The 19,288-nt window shown below is 49.7% G+C and overlaps 1 protein-coding gene across 4 annotated transcripts; it reads right to left on the bottom strand.

The window, feature by feature from the left end:
- Window positions 1–11,250: 11,250 nt before the first annotated feature.
- Window positions 11,251–15,132, bottom strand: LOC109768798 (probable glucuronosyltransferase Os04g0103100). Of its 4 annotated transcripts, none has more exons than XM_045230314.2 (5): window positions 14,629–15,132; window positions 13,637–13,712; window positions 12,571–12,744; window positions 12,037–12,141; window positions 11,251–11,462 (listed from the first exon to the last, which is right to left on the bottom strand). In XM_045230314.2, exons 1-5 carry the CDS (start codon window positions 14,913–14,915, stop codon window positions 11,436–11,438), a joined length of 669 nt encoding a protein of 222 aa, XP_045086249.2. In that variant the 5' UTR covers window positions 14,916–15,132; the 3' UTR covers window positions 11,251–11,435. The 4 variants fall into 4 exon arrangements, 3 of the variants coding, with proteins under 3 accessions (XP_045086249.2, XP_073357137.1, XP_073357138.1); XM_073501036.1 differs by having other exon boundaries at window positions 12,088–12,141; XM_073501037.1 differs by lacking the exon at window positions 12,037–12,141.
- Window positions 15,133–19,288: the final 4,156 nt, after the last annotated feature.

Here is a 19,288-nt window from a genome sequence, read left to right as displayed (position 1 = left end):
ATCCAAATTCCAACAATTCGACTGACACATGTGATTCATTTTTAGGCTTACGGACAAATGCAAAAGCCATCGCTTTGGGACAAGTAGTTCGGCTCTCTTGACATTTGGGGTGTAACCATACACTACTGCAGGATGCTGCTAACGTGACACTACGATCACAGACCCTTCGACGAAACTGTGTGCGATGCAATAATCGCAAACGGTGGTGTAAAAAACCATCAAAAAGGGTGCAAAACGTTTGCGATGGAGGATGCATCAAACACGGTTCAGATTTTAGTTGCGTGTGCGATGAAGGGCATACGGTTCAGTTTAATGAACTATTTGCGATGAGGAGGAACAAAAGAAACGGACAGCCAGATGAAGGTGTGTGCGATATACAGCATATGGTTCACTCGGATGAACTGTTTGTGATTAGGCAACACAAAAGAAACGGTCAGCCAGATCAAGGTGTGTGCGATATACGGCATGCGGTTCACTCGGATGAACTGTTTGTGTTGAGACAAGAGAACAGCCATATAAGAAGATGTGTGTGATACGCGGCAAACAGGTCTGTAATCAGAAATGTGTGCGAAGTGTCGGGTGGTTGGTGCGACATATGCCAAGGGATGGCTTATCATTGTGGGAGCCAATAAAACGTCGCCGGTGCCCGGAAACGGGATGAGGCGAAGACATGCACGCCGGCGAATCTTACCCAGGTTCGGGGCTCTCCGAGGAGGTAACACCCCTAGTCCTGCTCTGCGGGGTCTCCGCATGATCACTAGATCGATAAAGGGTAGCTACAATCGCTCCTAGAGCTGTTGAGATCAAGGGAGAAGAAGAACAAGGCTAGCTATTGCTTCTCTCTATCTATGGTGTGTGAGCTATGCGTGGGTGTTAACCTAGAAGCCAACCCTTTGCATGGGTGCTCCGAGGGGTTTATATAGGCCTACCTCCCGGGGGTACAATGGTAATCCGGCTGGGAACTGGTCCCAGCCGTCAGTGTCTACGCTCACCGGCTTCTCCGCCGACTGCTGGGTCCCGCCGGCTGGTGGGTCCCGCCGGCTGCCGGCTACTTGGTCGACAGGCCGGCCCCACCGCCTAGGGTCTTGTCGGCGGCTGCTTACTGTAGCCGCGCCTCTGATGATGAGGGCTTTGTCGAGGTAAGTGTGGCTACAGTGATCCGCCTCGGGGGCTATCACTGTAGCCTCACCTCGTCTTGTCTCCTTAATGGGGCTCCTGCTTCGAGGAAGGGAGTAGCCGGCTTCTGGAGGCCGGCTATACTCTTGGCCGACTAGGAAAAGCCGGGCCCCCTTCGCGCCTCTCTCTGGCTGAAGGGGCCCGCAGTCCTCAGGCCGTACAGGAGTGGGTCGTGGATGACGTCGAGGCTAGCGTGGCTACAGTGCCGAGCCGCACGGGAGACGTCCCTCCCATACGGCCTCCTGTAGCCATGCCCGCCTCGGGCTTCGGGGGTCGTGGGCCGCACTGTGGCCACACCCCGTCACGTCGCCGTTATGTAGGAGTGGTTGTGGTCTTGGCCGGCTCCTAGGAGTCGGCGTCCTTCTTGGCCGGCTTCTTGGAGTCGGTGAGGCTGGGTCGCCTTCCGGGAGTCGGCTTTAGTGGTAGCCAGCCGGGGAAGGCGGCCCAAATGCTCGGAGTTCTTGAAGGCCCAAAGGCCTGATAAATTTTCCGAAGAGCCAGGGATAGTCGGTTAGGCTACCCGTGGCCATTTACTCCGACAGTAGTCCCCGAAGCTGGTTGGGCTTCGAGGTGGAGTGGGGTTCAAGAAGCTCGATCAGCTTCCTATCGTGACAAGCCGGCAGTTGGGAGCCGGCCTTGGTCAGGCGCGCCGCCTTAGTCGAATTCTTCTGGAGTCGGGGGGCGGGAACCCGTAGGCACGTGCACCGGGCCGCGGGCCGGCCTCGGGCCGTTGGCGTGCCACGTGGCCGGAAAGCCTGCCAGCCCACACGCGTGACGGGACGTCGCCGCAGGGAGGGGGCCCGCCACGTCCGCGCCCCGGCCCGGGCGCGGATCCTTTGTATCCCGAAACCGCCCGCACGTTCCGTGCGATAGTTTCGGCTCGCACTTATGCGTAATAAACGCGAGACATGGGGGGAGTGGGCGCAGTTAATCCCACGTCTCCCCCCCCCCCACGTCCGGCCTCTTCGGCCGCGTGAGGCTATAAGTAGGGGGAGGTGGAGGGCGGCAGGCCCTCGCACGCTCCTCCTACTTCCACCGTCTTCTTGCCTTGCTCGTTCTCGCGACAGCGCCTCGCCGCCGCGCTCTTCCTCCGCACGCTCCTCCGCCGCCGTGGTAGCTTCCGGTATGCCTCCCCACGTAGAGCAGCTTGGCGGGGATTGGGACGGCTCCATCGTCCATAACGACCACATCGACTTCCTCTGCGACACCCGGCGTCTGCCCAGCGCGGACAAAGTGGAGGTCCGCCTCGCGCCGGAGAAGGATATCAGGCCGGCGCCGCGGGAGGGCGAGCGGGTGGTCTTCCGCTCGCACTTCCTGCGCGGCTTCGGCCTGCCAGTGAGCGCCTTCTTCCGCTCCTGGCTGGAATTCTATCAGCTCCAGCCGCACCACCTCACCCCCAACGCGGTGGTGCTGCTGTCGGCCTTCGTCACCCTGTGCGAGGGCTATCTCGGCGTCCTCCCCACCCTTGAGCTCTGGGGGGAGTTCTTCCAGTCGAAGCTGGGCACGCACAGTAAAGGCGTGACGGCTCATACTGGCGCCTTCATCGCGTCGCGGAGATCGGGCGCCGACAACCCCTTCCCCGTCATCACGCTGATCCAATCGGTGAAGAAGTGGCAGAAGTCGTACTTCTACATGCGGAACATCGCTCCACGGGGCGACTACATCAACCTGCCGACTTACGTAGCCGGCCCACCGACGGGGAGGCTGCCCCAGTGGTCCTTCCGGGCGGTGACGCTGTCGCAGGGAGGAAACGCCGCCATCGCCCGCCTGCGGGTGATGGTCCAGTCGAAGGGCCTGACGGGGCCCGACCTCCTGGCCGCGTTCATCACGCGTCGGGTCCTTCCGCTCCGGAGCCGGCCTCATCTGATCTGTCAGATGAGCGGCCAGCTCGATCCGAGCCGAATGTGCACCAAGGAGATGCCGCAGCCCGACGCCGCCGACATGGTGAATTACCTCGCCAACTGCCAACTTTCCGAAGACTGGCAATTCGGCAAGGAGCCATATAGCCGTGCCAATCCTCAGCCTACGGTATGCTCCCCTCGTCTCTTTTTCTCTCTCTCTCTCAGCTTTGTCGCCGAGTTCCTCTGGGCCGACTCTAACTCAGTCGGCTTGCTCTTTTGACAGAGTCCTCTGCTTCGGCCGGCCGGCGGGACAGACGTGGAGCGCCGCTTCGTCCCCGACCGGACCGAACACGACCAGGAAGACCCCGACCTGGGGGCGGTCCATATGGAGGATGCCGTCGAGCCGGCCGGTGGCCAAGCCGGCGGCGAAGCAGGCGGCTCCGGGTTCACCGCTATCTTCGGCGACTGGCCGGACGAGGACGAAGCCGAAGCCGTCCCGCACCGCCAGCCGGCATCCGGACGCGGCGCGGGCTCCTCCGGCGCGCAGCCTGCTCGGGGTAGAGGCCAGAAACATCGCGCCGCCCAGGGCATGTTCGGCAGCCGGACGAAGAAGCCCAGGGGTGGGGCGGCAGCCACCAGGCGGGAAGAGGCGGCCGCGAAGGCGGCTCGCTTCCGCAAAGTGGTGAAGCAGCCGCAGACTGTGTCGGTGTAAGTTCTCTCTTTCTATGTACTCTCCTTCTTTCTTTTCTTGGGTGGTTCTTGAACCTTCGTCTTCTTTTTCAACGGTCAGAGCTCCGCTGTCACTTGAGCGGGCGGCTGCCGGCTCCGTCGTCGAGTCGCCAGGGGGCTCTGGGAGCACCACCCGCCGCGTAGATCCCCGCGCCGCCCTCCTGGAGGCGACGGAAAGGAACGCGCGGGAGGTGCGGGAGGAGCAGGAAGCGCGGGAGGCGGAGGCACGGAGGGCAGCCGCCGCCCAGGCAGCTCGGGAGGAGGAGGCGGCGAAGGCGCTCGCCGAGGCCGCAGCCAAGGCCCAGGCAGAGGCCGAGGCCGAGGCGGCGGCAGGGGACGCTTTGATGGTCACCCCCCCTGCGCACCATGGCGCCAGGGGACGTGGATCCCTCGCCAGGGGGAGCCAGTGGTTCCCAGCCGGGGCTGGGAGGAAGCGGCGACGACGTCATCATCTTGGGGGAGGCGCCGGGGCCGACTCCTCCGACTAGGGCGGCCCAAGGCGGCCAGCCTGAGCCTGCGCCCGCACAGTCGGCGGAGGGCGAGCCGGCCGCGGGAGCTGAGGTGGCGGTCCGGGTTCCGCCAAGTCGGTGTGCAGGGAAGGCCGCGTCGGAGCCACAGCCGGCCGTGGGCTCCAGCTCGTCGGCCCGAGACGCGGAGGCGGCCAGCGCTACCTCGGGGTGGACGCCGGGCGGAGGAACAGCCGTGGTGAACGTCGCTGCACAAGACGTCCGGACCCGGCTCCAAAGCCAAGCCGCGGCGCTGAGGCAGTTCACCGACGAATTCCTCGCAACGCGGGCAGCCATCCGGGTTAGCATTCCTATCTTGTTCTTTCTTGATCTTGATTTATCTTCTTGATCTTGATTTCTCTCGTGGGGGGCGCGTCAGCGCACCCACTGGGTGTAGTCCCCGAGTTCCGAGTCGGCTGCTGAGCAGGCGGCTTGGAACTTCTTGGAGATTTTGTCTTTGCTGCTTTTGTTCTCACTTCGGTCTTCTGTCCGTCTTGCAGGACTACCACAACCTCCGAGCGGCCGCCTTCAACTCCCAGGCTCGGGAGCTAACCCAGAAGACCGCCGATCTTACTGAGAGCCGAGGTATGTGACTTGATCTTTATCTCATGTGGGGGCGCGTCAGCGCACCCACTGGGTGTAGTCCCCGAGATTCGGGCCGACTGCTGAGCAGTCGGCTCGGATCTTCCTTGATGATTTCTCATTGTTCTTCTTCTTCTTCTATCTCTGCAGCGGCCAACGCCGGTCTGAGGGCACAGCTGGGGGAGTCCCAGACTGCTCTTCGTGCCAAGGACGCGGAGCTCGCCGCCTTGGTGCAGGAGCGCGACCGCCTGGTCAAGAAGCTGGCCGACCAGGAGGAAGGCCACAAGGCGGCGCTGAAGGCTGCGCAGGATCGCGAAGCTACCCTCCAGGCCGAGTTCGAGATGGAGGCGGCCGGCTGGGCAGAGGCCAGGCAGACTCTGGTCTCCGGCTATGGCCAGATTGAGGATCTAGTTGACGGTAAGTCGTCTACCCCTTCGTCCTTTCTTGCCATCTGCCACTTTGGCTTATTTTTCTGATTTCGGTGTTTTTCTTTTCTTTTCTCCTTCACGCAGAGTACTTCCCTGGCTACTCAACTGCCGCCAACCAGGCCATCGAAGCCCGTCGCCAGGCGAAGAGGCAAGCCGGCTTCGAGATCTCGCCAACCGCCGGCCGCTCACTGGAAGAACAGCTCCTGGCGATCCAGGCTCGCATCCAGCCGGCTCACAGGCTGCTCCGCCGGCTTCAGCGCGCGGGATCGCAGGTCTTGGCCGCCCTCTGGCCCGGCCAAGTGGTCCCTCGCACCCCCAGTCAGACCGCCGACTGGCTGGAGGTGGCAGTCGGCCGCTTCGAGGCTTGGAAGGCGTCCGCAGCTCGCTCCGGCGCCAGGCGGGCGCTGGAGTTCGTCAAGGCCTGGTATCCCGGCCTGAACCTGGACCAGCTGGCTACCTGGCGGCAGCAAGCCGACACGGAGCTGGAGCCGGCGCGGCCGGCCATCATTCGGCGGGCTTCAGCGATCGCCGACTACACCGACACCAACGTCTTCGCCCCCGAGGTGGACGACAATGGAGTCGCCCAGCCGGAAGATTGGTCCGGGCTGGACCCGGCGTACGGCGAGGACTCGGCGGAGGAGATCGACTCCAGCGACGAGGGCGAAGAGGAGGAGGAGGAGGGTGAAGACGCCGAGCCGGCTGGCGGAGTAGCCGGCCAGCCTGACCGCGCCTCCAGCACTACGTCGCGTGCGAGTGCGTCTCCTGCCGCGGGAGGTGGTCAAGCCGGGACCAGCTAGGCGGCCACTCCTTCAACCGGCGAGGCCGCCTTCACCGACCAGCTCGGCCTTCCTGTCGCGCCTTAGTCTTCTTTCTTTTGTTTTCCTGTCTTGTTACTTTTGAACAATGTTTGGTTAAGTCTGCACAATTCCACCCACTGGGTGTATTCAAACTCAAGTCTGTTGCCAGCCTGTGGGCGGCTTTATGTATATAAGTTATGCAATCGGTCTTTCCTTGTACTTTCGCTTTTTGTCCTTCTGCTTTTTCCTTTGCCGCCCTCCCTTGGTTGCCGCCTCCCTAGTCAAACAGTTGCTCTGTAATCTGTAGCCGGGGAGTGCCTGGCCGATTGGGGAGGAGGAAGTACTTTTAGCTTTGCCGGACTTAAGCTAAGTTTTTTAGGAAGCCGGCAGGCATGTTTGGAGGCCGTCTCTTTGCTATATAGGTTAGTTGTTCCTTAGCCGTTTTTCGTGTGGGCGTCCTTTCTGTCTTCTCTCTTGCTAGTCGGACAGTCAGTTCTTTGAGCTGCGACTTTCAACAAGAGAGGACTTGGGAGCCGGCGCACTACTTTGCTGACTTCGGGAAGAACTTTGAATATAGCTCAAGGCGGCCAGTCCCCGGGCCGACTAGTCGGACCCGGTGCCGGACAAGAATTCAAAATGTAATAATACATTCATGGATATGATACTCGTTATTCATAGATAAACAAAAAGGCAGTCCCCGAGTACTGGTCGGGGGGCCTGTTGGTTTGTACTTAATACAAAAGGGGTAGCGTGATACATACTGCTTTTCAGCTGTAAAATCGTCTTAGGAGGTTTGCGTTCCATGGTCGCGCCGACTCCTTGCCGGAGTCGTCTCTCTTGCGTGCTCTTGGTTTTTGCGCGTCGATCAAGTAGTAGGAGTCGTTGCCGAGTGCCTTGCTGACGACGAAAGGGCCTACCCAAGGGGCCGAGAGCTTGTGCTGGCCGGCTGTTCGCTGGATCAGCCGGAGCACAAAGTCGCCCTCTTGGAAGGATCTTGGCTTGACCTTGCGGTTGTAGTAGCGGCGCAGGCCTTGTTGGTAGATGGTGGACCGGCTGAGGGCTAACAGCCGGCCTTCTTCCAGTAGGTCGACGCCGTCTTCTCTTGCTTCTTTGGCTTCCTCCTCCGTGTACATGGTGATCCGAGGCGAGTCGAACTCGATGTCTGTTGGGATGACAGCCTCGGCACCGTACACAAGGAAGAATGGAGTGAAGCCGGTTGACTTGTTGGGTGTAGTGCGCAGACTCCAGAGGACAGCCGGCAGCTCTTCGAGCCAGCAGCCGGCCGATCGCTCCAGTGGTACAACCAGTCGGGGCTTGATGCCGGAGAGGATAAGTCCATTTGCTCGCTCGACCTGGCCGTTTGACTGCGGGTGGGAAACGGACGCTAAGTCCAGTCGGATGCCCTGCATCGCGCAGAAACGTGCCAGTGCGCCTTTGGCGAAGTTCGTGTCGTTGTCGGTGATGATGTTGTGCGGCACGCCGTACCGAGTAGTGATGTCGGTGATGAATGTCACGGCAGTCGGCCCGTTCAGCTTCTTAATTGGCTTGGCTTCAATCCACTTTGTGAACTTGTCCACCGCAACGAGTAGATGTGTCAAGCCACCGCGGGCTGTCTTGAAAGGGCCCACCATGTCCAGTCCCCAGACGACAAAAGGCCAGGTGAGGGGAATGGTCTTGAGGGCAGAAGCCGGCAGGTGTTGTTTGGAACTGAAGACTTGACATCCTCTGCAGCTCTTGACTATTTCTTTAGCATCCTCCAAGGCAGTCGGCCAGAAGAACCCATGGCGGAAAGCCTTGGCCACGAGGGATCTTGAGGCGGTGTGATGGCCGCATTCGCCTTGGTGGATGTCTTTGAGGATTGCCACTCCTTTTTCTGGCTCGACGCAACGCTGGAAGACTCCAGTGACGCTGCGCTTCACGAGCTCCCTGTTGATTATTGTGTATGCTGCGGCTCGTCGTTGCACTAGTCTTGTTGCGATCTCATCAGCCGGTAGCTCTCTGCTGACTAGGAACTTGAGGATGGGCTGGGCCCATGAGGGAGCTGTGACTTCTTCTGCTGTTAATGTGGCCACCATGACTCGGGTGGGTGGGTTGGGTGTTGCATTGGAGTCGACCACCGCTTCTTGTGTCGTTGCAATCCCCGGGCCGACTGTTGCAGTCCCCGGGCCGGGTTCTGAAGTCCCTGGGCCGGGTGCGACTACGTCAGTCCCCGGGGCAGTCGTCGAAGTCCCCGTGCCGCCTGCGGGATTTCTTGAGCCGGATCCGGCTGTTTCTGGCGCAGGCGGTACGAAGATGGAATCCGACTCTGGAGACGGCTTGATGGACGGCTTGAGGAGGCGCTGGAGGGAGACGCCAGTCGGTATGGCTTGTCGGGTGGAGCCGATCCGTGCTAGGGCATCTGCTTGGTCGTTGTCGGCCCTTGGCACGTGAAGGAACTCGCACCCTTCGAAGTATCCGCTCATCTGCTGGACGAGGAAACGGTAGCTCGCCATGTTCGCGTCCTTCGCGTCCCAGTCGCCAGATGATTGCTGGACCACCAAGTCTGAGTCGCCGTAGCACAGGATCCGGCGTATGCCGAGTTCTTTGGCTAGCCGGAGCCCATGTACGAGCGCCTCGTACTCGGCCACGTTGTTGGAGGCGGCGAAGTGGATCTGCAGCGTGTACTTGAGCTTGTCGCCTTTGGGAGAGGTGAGGACGATGCCGGCTCCCAAGCCGGTGCGCATCTTGGACCCGTCAAAGTGCATCCGCCAATGGGTAGAGTCGGGAGCCGGCGGTAAGTACTGGGTCTCGGCCCAGTCGACGAGGAAGTCAGCCAATGCTTGCGACTTGATGGCGGTGCAGGGTTGATAGAAAATCATGTAGGGCGCCAAGGTCGTCGCCCGCTCCGCCGCCGTGGCCCGAAGGCGGGAGGTGGCTGTTGTGGCCACCACCCCACTGCCGGCCATCACCCGCTCCGCCACCGCGGCCCAAAGGCGGGAGGTGGCCGTCGTGGCCGCCACCCCATCGTCGACCGCCATGGCCGCCAGCCCACCGTCGACCGCCGAGATCATCACCCGCTCCGCCACCGCCGCCCGAAGGAGGGAGGCGGAGGTGGAGGCCTGCACGTGCATTAGCGACCTTGCACGCTACATCGAGTTCCTGCGGGAGGAGGAGGAGCAGAGGCGAGGAATCAGGAGATCTACGAGCAGTCCGGCCGCTTCGAGACGGGTCGTCTGGAGCGGCAGTGGGCATTCGAGCTGGCAAGCGTCGCTGAACGTGCAGCAGCGGCAGGCACCGTATTGCAGTTGTCCAGCTCGTCGGTAGGCTCCTCCTCCTCCTCTACCTCTTACTGAGCACGCTCGGCAGAGGAGAGGCTGCCGAAAGTAGCACAAAGCCCCTCCGTAGTAGTAGTATTTAGGGGCTATTTTGTTCTGTTCATCTGACTATATATGTGGTGAAACTGTACAGCGTACTTAAAATTAGCTAGTATATATAATTGAACTAGCTATTTCAATATGTGGTTGGCAACAATTGGGGAAAAGTTTTGTCGATTCAGCTGACGAGTTGAACTGTTTGTATAAATTAAGAACGACTGCTTAATCTATGAATGAAATCTATGCTTAATTACTGAATTTTAGTTGCAAAAATTAGATAGTGCTAGTAATTTTTAGCTGCATATTTTGACACATCAGAGTGTTACAAGGATTGTCAAATGGCAATGTTACTAGATCAACAAATGTCAATCTTTCCAGTTTGACAAATGGCAACATACTCAATATGACAGATGCAAATCTTATCAAATTGTTTGTACGTGGTTGCACACGGGTCATCCAAAACAACCATTTGCGTTGAAGGATGCACAAATCCTGCGATGCAAATTTTCCCTCGACTTAAGGGGGAAGACCATAGCTCTCACCTTGCATACGGGTGTTCTACCTAAAACGTTTGCGGTCAAGAGCTGCAGAAATCCTGCTCAGCACATTTTCTCTTGGCTTCCTGCGAAAGCTGTCGGTTTGCATACGGGTGTTCTAACTAAAACGATCACGCTTGTTGTGAGAAGCTTATACCCAAACCTGCCCCAAATGGGACAAAAAATTTACCACGGCATATTGATGCCGCTCCATGATAGCATGCCAAGTTTCATGAATTTCGTATGAGTTTTGGATTTAGTAGAATTTAAAAACAAAGTATCTCAACGTTTCCGGCCAAGTGACGGTGGCAGGGTGTTTGAAATTCATTTCCATTTCTTGCATGGGACCTAAGCATGCACCGAAGGACACAGATTTGATTTTTCAACCAATTTATATGCACTGGAGCATGTGCATGTAGTTCAAATTTGAATTATGCACATAAAATGCCTAGAAAACCCAGTTAATGTAAAAATGTCCAAACGAACCCCGAAAAATTCCAAAATTAAACACAACACTCCTGTTGTTCTATGTTGACACTAGAAAAAATTTGAAAGCGATAAGAGGCAACGGATATTGTTCCGTCCCCAAAGGTGGCACGTTCCCTACCGAAACCATCACGCTTGTTGTGAGAAGCTCTGGTTTGTGAGAAGCTTATACCCAAACCTGCCCCAAATGGGACAAAAAATTTACCACGGCATGTTGATGCCGCTCCATGATAGCATGCCAAGTTTCATGAATTTCAGACGAGCACTACAAGAAATATGTCAACTTGCGACCATCACTATTGGTCACTGAAAGGAAAGGTCATTGTTTTTCATTTGCGACCTTTTTTGAACAAAAACTGATGGTCAAAAGCTGATAGTCGTAAACTGAAATTGACGACCTTCTTTGTGAGAAGGTCGTGGAAGGCCACGACCAAAACAAAAGGTCATGAATTCTATGACCTTCTATTTTGGTCGCTAGCTGTCTGCCCAGGCCACGCTGGATCCGACGTGGCAATCTGACATGGCAAAATTGCGACCAATTGAAAAGGTTGTTGATAAGATTCAGCCCGGTCCATTTCGGTGTTTTACATGGGCCAACCCCATTAATTCAGTCCATTTAATATATTTTTTCTGTTAATTTTCTCTAGCTACATGGGCCTAACCCAACATTGTTGCCTTTTTTAATGTTGGGCCGTGGCCTTTTATAGTCTATTGATTTTCTATTTTCAACCATTATATATTCAAGCTGATCCCACTAGTTAGATGGGTCCCACTTGTCATGATCATCTCCCAAATTGGTCCCACGTGTCAGAAATGTAAAAATTTGACAGATTATTTTCATAAGTGACCCCACTGGTCAGGTTTCCATTTCACAAGTTTTCAAATCACATACATAATCAATATTTCAAATAGACACATAAAATTCATCAAATATACCACTAAATAAATCTATTACAATCTTTACAACACATATATGCTACAATATGCTACTCTTCATGACTTCACGGCTTCACACTTACGAAAATAATCTGTAAAAGAGGAACCACCACAATTTTAAGTCTATAATACAGCAATTAATAATAATCAAGGATAAAAACAAAAACAAGTAATATACTCAAATGTGAAGGCAGCATCGAACTACTGATACGACAACATGCAGAAAACACTACAACGTAATATTGGTGTAAGTTCATATCAGCGCAAAATCAGCACTGTTATATAGAGCAAATGATATGCCCCCCTTTTATCTAAAATTGTAGTGTATGATAGTGACAGATTGATATGATGTGCCAAATTGATATGAACTGGGATAAACTGTAGTGTATGCTAGTTTTATCTAAAACTGGGATAAGACCGATATGATGTGCCAGATTGCCAGCAACAGTGCTTACATGCATCTTCATATTTCAAAACGCCCAATAGACTAGTTAGCTGGCAAAACACTAAAGAAGGCATAGACAGAAACGAATGTAACATGCATCACATCAAAAAATAGTAAGCACTGAACCTACATCATATCTACAGTAACATCACCAATCAGGTTGCATGTATATGCTAGAAATCAAGAATCAAAAGGACTTCAGCTTGTTTCAAATATCTTGCCTCTCTTGCTCCCAGTTCAGTAAAGAAATGGTCGAGCAGTGAGCGCTTCACCTCATGGACTTGGCAGTGCACAATAGATTTTGGGATGGAGCACAAATAGAATACCTGGAAAAGAACAATAAAGAGCTATACAGTTAAGTAAGCATCCTTGGTTGTACAAATAAGTGAAGAAAACAATAAAGAGCTATACAGTCTAGATTTTTTGTTGAGAACAATAAAGAGCTATACAGATTCATATTCAAGTTTGACTACATGCTAACAAACTCATGATCAAGTTTGACTAAAAGCTAATAAAATCTAGTTAAATCGACAGTAGTATTGCAAGCAACAAATTGACTCTCAGAGCAGAATCAACTACGCACCTAGATAGACTAGACTAACAGAATCAAGATCAATCGCATCTCGACTCGGTAGAACTACCCGACAATCCAGGCATAATCGAGAGGGATTTCGCGACAACTGACTATGGTACATCATTGTCTAGAACAGATCATCAAAAGCAAAAGGCAGGAGCGGGGTCTGAAATTCGCATACCTTAAGGTGGACGAGAAAGCCTTGGCTTCGATTCGATCGAAACAGTTGAGGTCGATGCAGACCGTCTCCGGGGTGTAGCAGAGGATGTGGCCGATGGTGGTGCGGAAGAAGGCGTGGTCGCGCGCGCCAACCCCGGACTGGGCGACGACGATCTCGGGGGAAAAGAGTCGAGTTCTTGATTAGTTAAGAAAAACTCTACTTCCAAGAAACTTTCACATCGGAAAACTAAAGGAAAACTTAATTACTTCTCAATACTACGGAGTCACACTTTCAGAAAACCTGTCTATGTATATACAAACTTGAGAGATTAGCCGTGCAAAGGTTCAGTGGATCCAAATAAACATGCACATCAGAAAACTAGAAGAACAGACGAACAGTCAACACGTATATATCTAGTTAATAAAATATCTACTACACAAGTGCATACAGTACTCAACATCTACTACACAAGTGCATACAGTACTCAGCATTCACTCAAAGTATGTTGTGCAGGATTGCACCATTCCATTTTCACTCAAAGTACAATAGTACATCACATTTTTGGATGATCACCAAAGGCAAAACTACTCCGGACTATGATCATCAACATCTACTACTGCTAACTACTCCCTGTGCAATCCTACTCTGCAGTAAAACTTCCTCACCCTCCATTCACCCTGTTCAAGCAGTATTGTAGTAAAACTACTCCTAATGCTACAGCAGTTAACAGCAAGTTAAATTACTGTGATGTGCAAAATTTACAGTAAATACTCCACTGAATATTACTGAAACTTAACAAAAGTTAACTAAGCTTTTTCAGTTTCAGAATATACAAGTCAGAAAATAAGCTTGCAAGCAAGTTTATGTAAGTAATGCACACTGGAGTACAATACTTCTATGGATTTCTGCAAATAATTCATGATTTTCTAACTAATCCAAGATGTCCATTTAATTAACTGGAAAAGTAAGTTAAATCTTATTGAATCTTGTTAAATACTCCAAGCAAAATTACTCCACACATGTACAGTTCAATCTTGTTAAATACTCTAAGCAAAATTACTCCACACATGCACATGTCTCAAGGAACCAGCAGCGCTGCTTGCTCCCTTGGTCCAGCTCCTTGCTGTGCAGGATGACTGAGACTCGGATGCAGAGCGAGCTCCCTGCAAATGACATATTGTATCAACGCTTTGCAGCAACAAAGGGAACTCACATACAATAGAACTTGCGCAATAGTGTATCAACACCCCAAAGGAGGCATTACAAAATTCTCAAAGAATGTTTCCGAAGGGTTTAACCTCACAGCAACACACCAACCTGAATTTACTACCACTGTACTGGCACAACCATACATTCAACCAACAAGATATAACAAATACCAAGTCAGGCAGCACATGCAGATAACTATGTTTGTGCAAATCAGATCTTCTGCATAGAACAATACATCCTATTCAAAAGAATACAGAGACCTCAAGCCATGTAACTACTGAAAGAAGAGGGAATGAATGGCAAAACTTCAGTATTTGGTGGTACAATGAAAGAGAAGTTCAGTTGAAGAATCCCTAATTGATGCAAGATTTGCTGCAAGTGAACTATCAGATACATCAATATCAACACACAGATGGTCAATACCTCATAACACAGAGCTAAACTGCAGGGTATAACCTTTGTAAAAAAAATTGCAGGGTATAACTGAATCTAGTAAAATGGAGTAAGCATTTGACAAGGGAATACTAGTCTGTCAACTACAGGCTCCTGTTCGATCCTTTAGTTTCAGAAGTTTCAGATCGAAATCTTGATACAGGGCACCACACCAAAATGTTCAGTTTGAAAACCGAATCCAACAGAGGGCTGCTGGGCCTCGTACAGCAGGCGAAGGGGAGGCGGCCCAGGTGTGTGCGGTCGTGGTACTTGGCACTCGCTGGAGGTCAACGAGGGGCGGCACATGTCCCGTCGCCCGAAGCAGAGGACGAGCGGGCGCCGTTGCTTAGATGGCGGGGCGACAGAGACGCAGGGGTGGTCGGCGGCACCGGATCACGGCGGAGATGAAGTGGGACGGCGGAGTGGATGGGGAGATACCTGATCTGGCGGAGGCGGTCGAAGAGCGGCAGGGAGTAGACGCCCTCCTCGTCGATGAAGTAGACAACGCCATCGAGGAGGTGGTTCTCGATGACCTCGAAGCCGTCGTTGAGCTGGTGTGGGCGGAAGTCGACTGTGGGGGAGGCGTTGAGGCTGTCGCAGCAGCCAACGTAGCAGTGCATGACGGTGGTGCGGCGCAGCGTGTGGGCGGCCTCCGGGGTGGGCTTGCCGGCCTCGACGACGACCCAGAGCACGGGCGGGCGGACGAGGCGCAGCGTCTGGCCCATCCGGCTGAGGTAGTAGGCGAGGAGTGGTGCGGGGGAGAGGGAGAGACGAGGGAGAGATGGTGAGGGGAGGGAGGGACGAGGTCGGCGGCAGTGGGTGAGGAGGACGGCGAGGTCGGCAGTGGGTGGGAGGTTGGATCGGGAGGCGGCGGGGAGAGATTGGATCGGGAGGTGGCGGTGGCGGCGAGGAGATGGGGGGAGGAGGGGTGCGATGAGGGAAGGGGTGTGATGTGAGCTAGTGTTTGGGCTGTGGTGTGGGTGAGAAGTGAGGGGGCAAGGGCTACCGTTGGATCCAGAAGCATCCAACGGTGTTTGATGCACGATCCGCGTGAGATGGCTATCACTTTAGCTATATGTCAGGCGACTGATTTTTCATTTTTGTGTCAGTCAAATTTGTAGCCCTTGATTCAAGGTGTTTTGTGATCCGTGTGGAAGCTCAATATGGATTTGACTGACCCGTTTCTTTGTTCAGTCGATTTATTGTCTTTTCTTGCTAAGTGGATGCATGCATGTCTCCAGCTCACGACTCTTCATGCACATGGATGGACGAAATGCATGTCAATTTTAGTCTCTGTGTGTGTGCATGTTTTTTTTCTTTGTGTTTTATGTCTGCTTCATTATTTTAGTCTTTTTTTCTTTATGTGTATTTTTGGATGTTGAGTGTGTGCAAATACGTACGCGCGAGTACTATACAAATATGTGTACAAATTAAACTAGAGTGCGGAAATGTCACTATTATATGTTTATTTGTATGTATTATTTTTTGTGCTAATTGTGTGGAAGTTTTTGTTTTAAGTTTTTCTAATTTTATTTTCTTCTTTATTGGTAATACCAAGAAAATTAATTTATTTTTCTTAGAAAATGTCATTTTATTATTATTATTATTTTGTGTGTAAGTATGCACACATGTACAAAAGGCATATGTGTCTAAATTATACTAGATTCTGAAAATTGCACTATTATATGTGTATTCCTTGCATATTACAAAAAGTGCAATTTTAGTGCAAAGTTGTGTACAATTCTTTCATTTTCTTTGTTCATAAAGCCTAATACCAATGCAACTAATTCATTTTTTTAGATTTATTATTTTGTTTCAGTTTTTTATTTTCTATCTTCTTAAAGGGTAATACTAATGCCACTAATTCATTCTTTTATAGAAATTTCTTTATTATTTTGATTTAATTTTAATTTTAGTTTCATTTTCTTTCTTTTTAAGGGTTAAACAGGTGTCAATAATTCATTCTTTCTTAGTAAATTTCTTTTTTGTGAAAAATTCACCATTTATGTGCTTATTCTTGCATACTATAAAATGCATAACTTCTGTGTAAATAGTGTGCAATTCTTGAAGCCCTTTACCCATCGCCTCTTTTTCTTATGTTTGTATTCATTTTTGCTTTGTTTTTCCTTTTTCTTTTTTGGTTATTTTTCTGTATAGGCATTTGTGCGGTGTTGGGTGAGTGTATACGTATACCCACAAACTATACAGTATGTGTGTAAATTTATTATATGATTATTCTTTACTAATTCATTCTTTACACCAGTGTCACTAATTCATTCTTTTATAGAAAATTTCATTATTATTTTGATTCAATTACAATTAGTTTCATTTTCTTTCTTTTTAAGGGGTAAACCAGTGTCACTACTTCATTCCTTCTTAGTAAACTTCCATTTTTGTGAAAATTTCACTATTTATATGCTTATTCTTGCATACTATAAAATGCATAACTTCTGTGTAAATAGTGTGCAATTCTTGAAGCCCTTTACCCATCGCCTCTTTTTCTTATGTTCGTATTCATTTTTGCTTTGTTTTTCCTTTTTCTTTTTTGGTTATTTTTCTGTATAGGCATTTGTGCGGTGTTGGGTGAGTGTATATGTATACCCATAAACTATACAGTATGTGTGTAAATTTATTATATGATTATTCTTTACTAATTCATTCTTTACACCAGTGTCACTAATTCATTCTTTTATAGAAAATTTCATTATTATTTTGATTCAATTTCAATTAGTTTCATTTTCTTTCTTTTTAAGGGGTAAACCAGTGTCACTACTTCATTCCTTCTTAGTAAACTTCCATTTTTGCGAAGATGTCACTATTTATATGCTTATTCTTGCATATTATAAAAATGCATAATTTCTGTGTAAATAGTATGCAATTCCTGAAGCCCTTTACCCATTGCCTCTTTTTCTTATGTTTGTATTCTTTTTTGCTTTGTTTTTCCTTTTTTTTGGTTTTTTGTACGGGTATTTGTGCGGTGTTGGGTGAGTGTATATGTATACACGCAAACTATATATGATGTGTGTGAATCTATCATATGATTATTCTTTACATATTCTAAAAATTGAAATTTAATGTAAAGACGTGTCCAAGTTTTTAAAAGTTTTTGTTCCATTTTCTTTCTTCTTAAAGGCTAATATCAATGTCACTAATACATTCTTGCTTAGAAAAATTAATGATTTAGAGTTATTTTAGTTTATTTTGTTTTCTTGCTTCTTTAAGGGTGATATCAATGCCACTAATTTATTTCTTGTTTGAAAAATTCTTTTTTGCGAAAATTCCACTATTATATGCATGTTCTTGCATATTATAAAAATGTGCAATTTCTATGCAAATTGTGTGCAATTTTTTTTGTATATCTTCTTAAAGGGTAATACCAATGTCTCTAATTCATTTCCTTATAAAGCTTCATTATTTTAATTTTTTTTCTTTTTAAGGGTAATACCAATACTACTAATTTATTTGTTCTTAGAAACCTTCAACTTTCTTTGCAAAACTTCCACTAGTATATGCTTATTTTGCATATTATGAAAATGCGCAATTTCTGTGTAAATTGCATGCAAATTTGGTCATCATTTGTTTTAATCTTTCCTTAGAAAACTTCATATTTTCTTGTTATATATGATAAGGGGAGTTTGTGGCTGGAAGTAAGGCACGTCTCACTGTAAAGATGATTCGTACTCCCGGCCATTTAGATAATTTTGACTAACGAGATGGGAGCTGCTCGCATGAGTGTTGCTAGCATGTGTGGTCTTGCTTGCAGGTAGCTAGCCGCCCAACTTGCTACGTGTCGAGAATACACGTGCTACCATGAACTGTTGATGACTTAGAAAACAACTAATTTTCAAAGTATTGTTCAATCTATTTTTTCAGTTAACTGACACATAGGTGCTTTGATAGTACTCTATTCTTTGTACATCCAATGTCCTGCTGCCCAAGCATAGTATGTATGTGAGGCGAAACAGTTGAAGGAACGAACCTAGAACTGCACAGACTGGAGCCATGCATGACCGACAATAATTAACAGCTTTCATGCCACAGTGCATCGTATTCCTTAGTCCAGAACGATATGTACCTAATGCTGCTGCAGTGCATGTTCTGCAGGAATCAACGGAGCTCCGTGGGAGAGGCAGAGTGCATGCACATGATGGATCGTCGCCCAGCTCTGCACTGCTCCGGGACGGTCAGCTCTTCCAACCTGGCGTCTCACTGCCGCTGAAGACGTACGGTTATCGACTCAAGCAATTTTGTGGCCAGTCGACTGATCCAAATCTGTATTATCAGTCGACTGGCCTCTAGCCGGTCCCGATGGCTATGGCCCAATCAGAACGCAATACGCGTATATGACGTTATGACCATCTAAAATTGGACGTTATGACCATCCAAAATTGGTCGTGGTTAAATAAAAATAAAATGTTTTCATTTTTTGAGTGTCCAAAATGATTTTTTTTGTGAAGAAGAAGCTACCAAATAATTGCACAAGGGTGCATCTTGAAATGGCAAACAATTTTGCTTAAGTAAGTTTTCATTTTCTTTGCATGGAAATTTCATTTTTCATTTTTCGAGTGCTCAAAATGAGTTTTTTTGTGAAGGACCTATCATATATTTGTTGCAAAATTGTACCAAATCATTTTCCTAAAATACTAGGCCATATTTAATGCACAATTGACCAAATGGTTGGGTGTCAAAATCTTTTATCGACCTCTTGTGAAAAAGACAAACTTCTGCCGATTCAGTTGGAAGCGGGTCAAATTTGAACTGCGGCTGCCTCATAGTTTGTTATTTATTTTTCCCAAAAATCATTTTTAGGTACAAAATTATCTATTTAATCAGAGAAACACCAAAAAAATTTCAAGATTCAACCACTAGCTAGGAACGGTCATGCCCGCCGTTTTGACCGCATTTTGAAACGGGCATAAAAATTTCCAAAAAAACAAAAAATTGGAAAACCTTCGCATTGTGTCATTATATGTGGCCAAGTTACCAGGAAAAATCATAAACTTGTGATACAATAATTATTTTAAAAAAATGTTCTCAGAAACGAGCTATCATGTGTGGAGATCAATGGCTTTCAAGCCAGATGATCAATCTTATGGCC

Source organism: Aegilops tauschii, chromosome 6, assembly GCF_002575655.3.
Source record: "Aegilops tauschii subsp. strangulata cultivar AL8/78 chromosome 6, Aet v6.0, whole genome shotgun sequence".
In the NCBI taxonomy this organism is placed as follows: domain Eukaryota; kingdom Viridiplantae; phylum Streptophyta; class Magnoliopsida; order Poales; family Poaceae; genus Aegilops; species Aegilops tauschii.
Note: the sequence above shows the minus strand (reverse complement) of the source record. Positions and strands in the feature narration are given on the sequence as shown.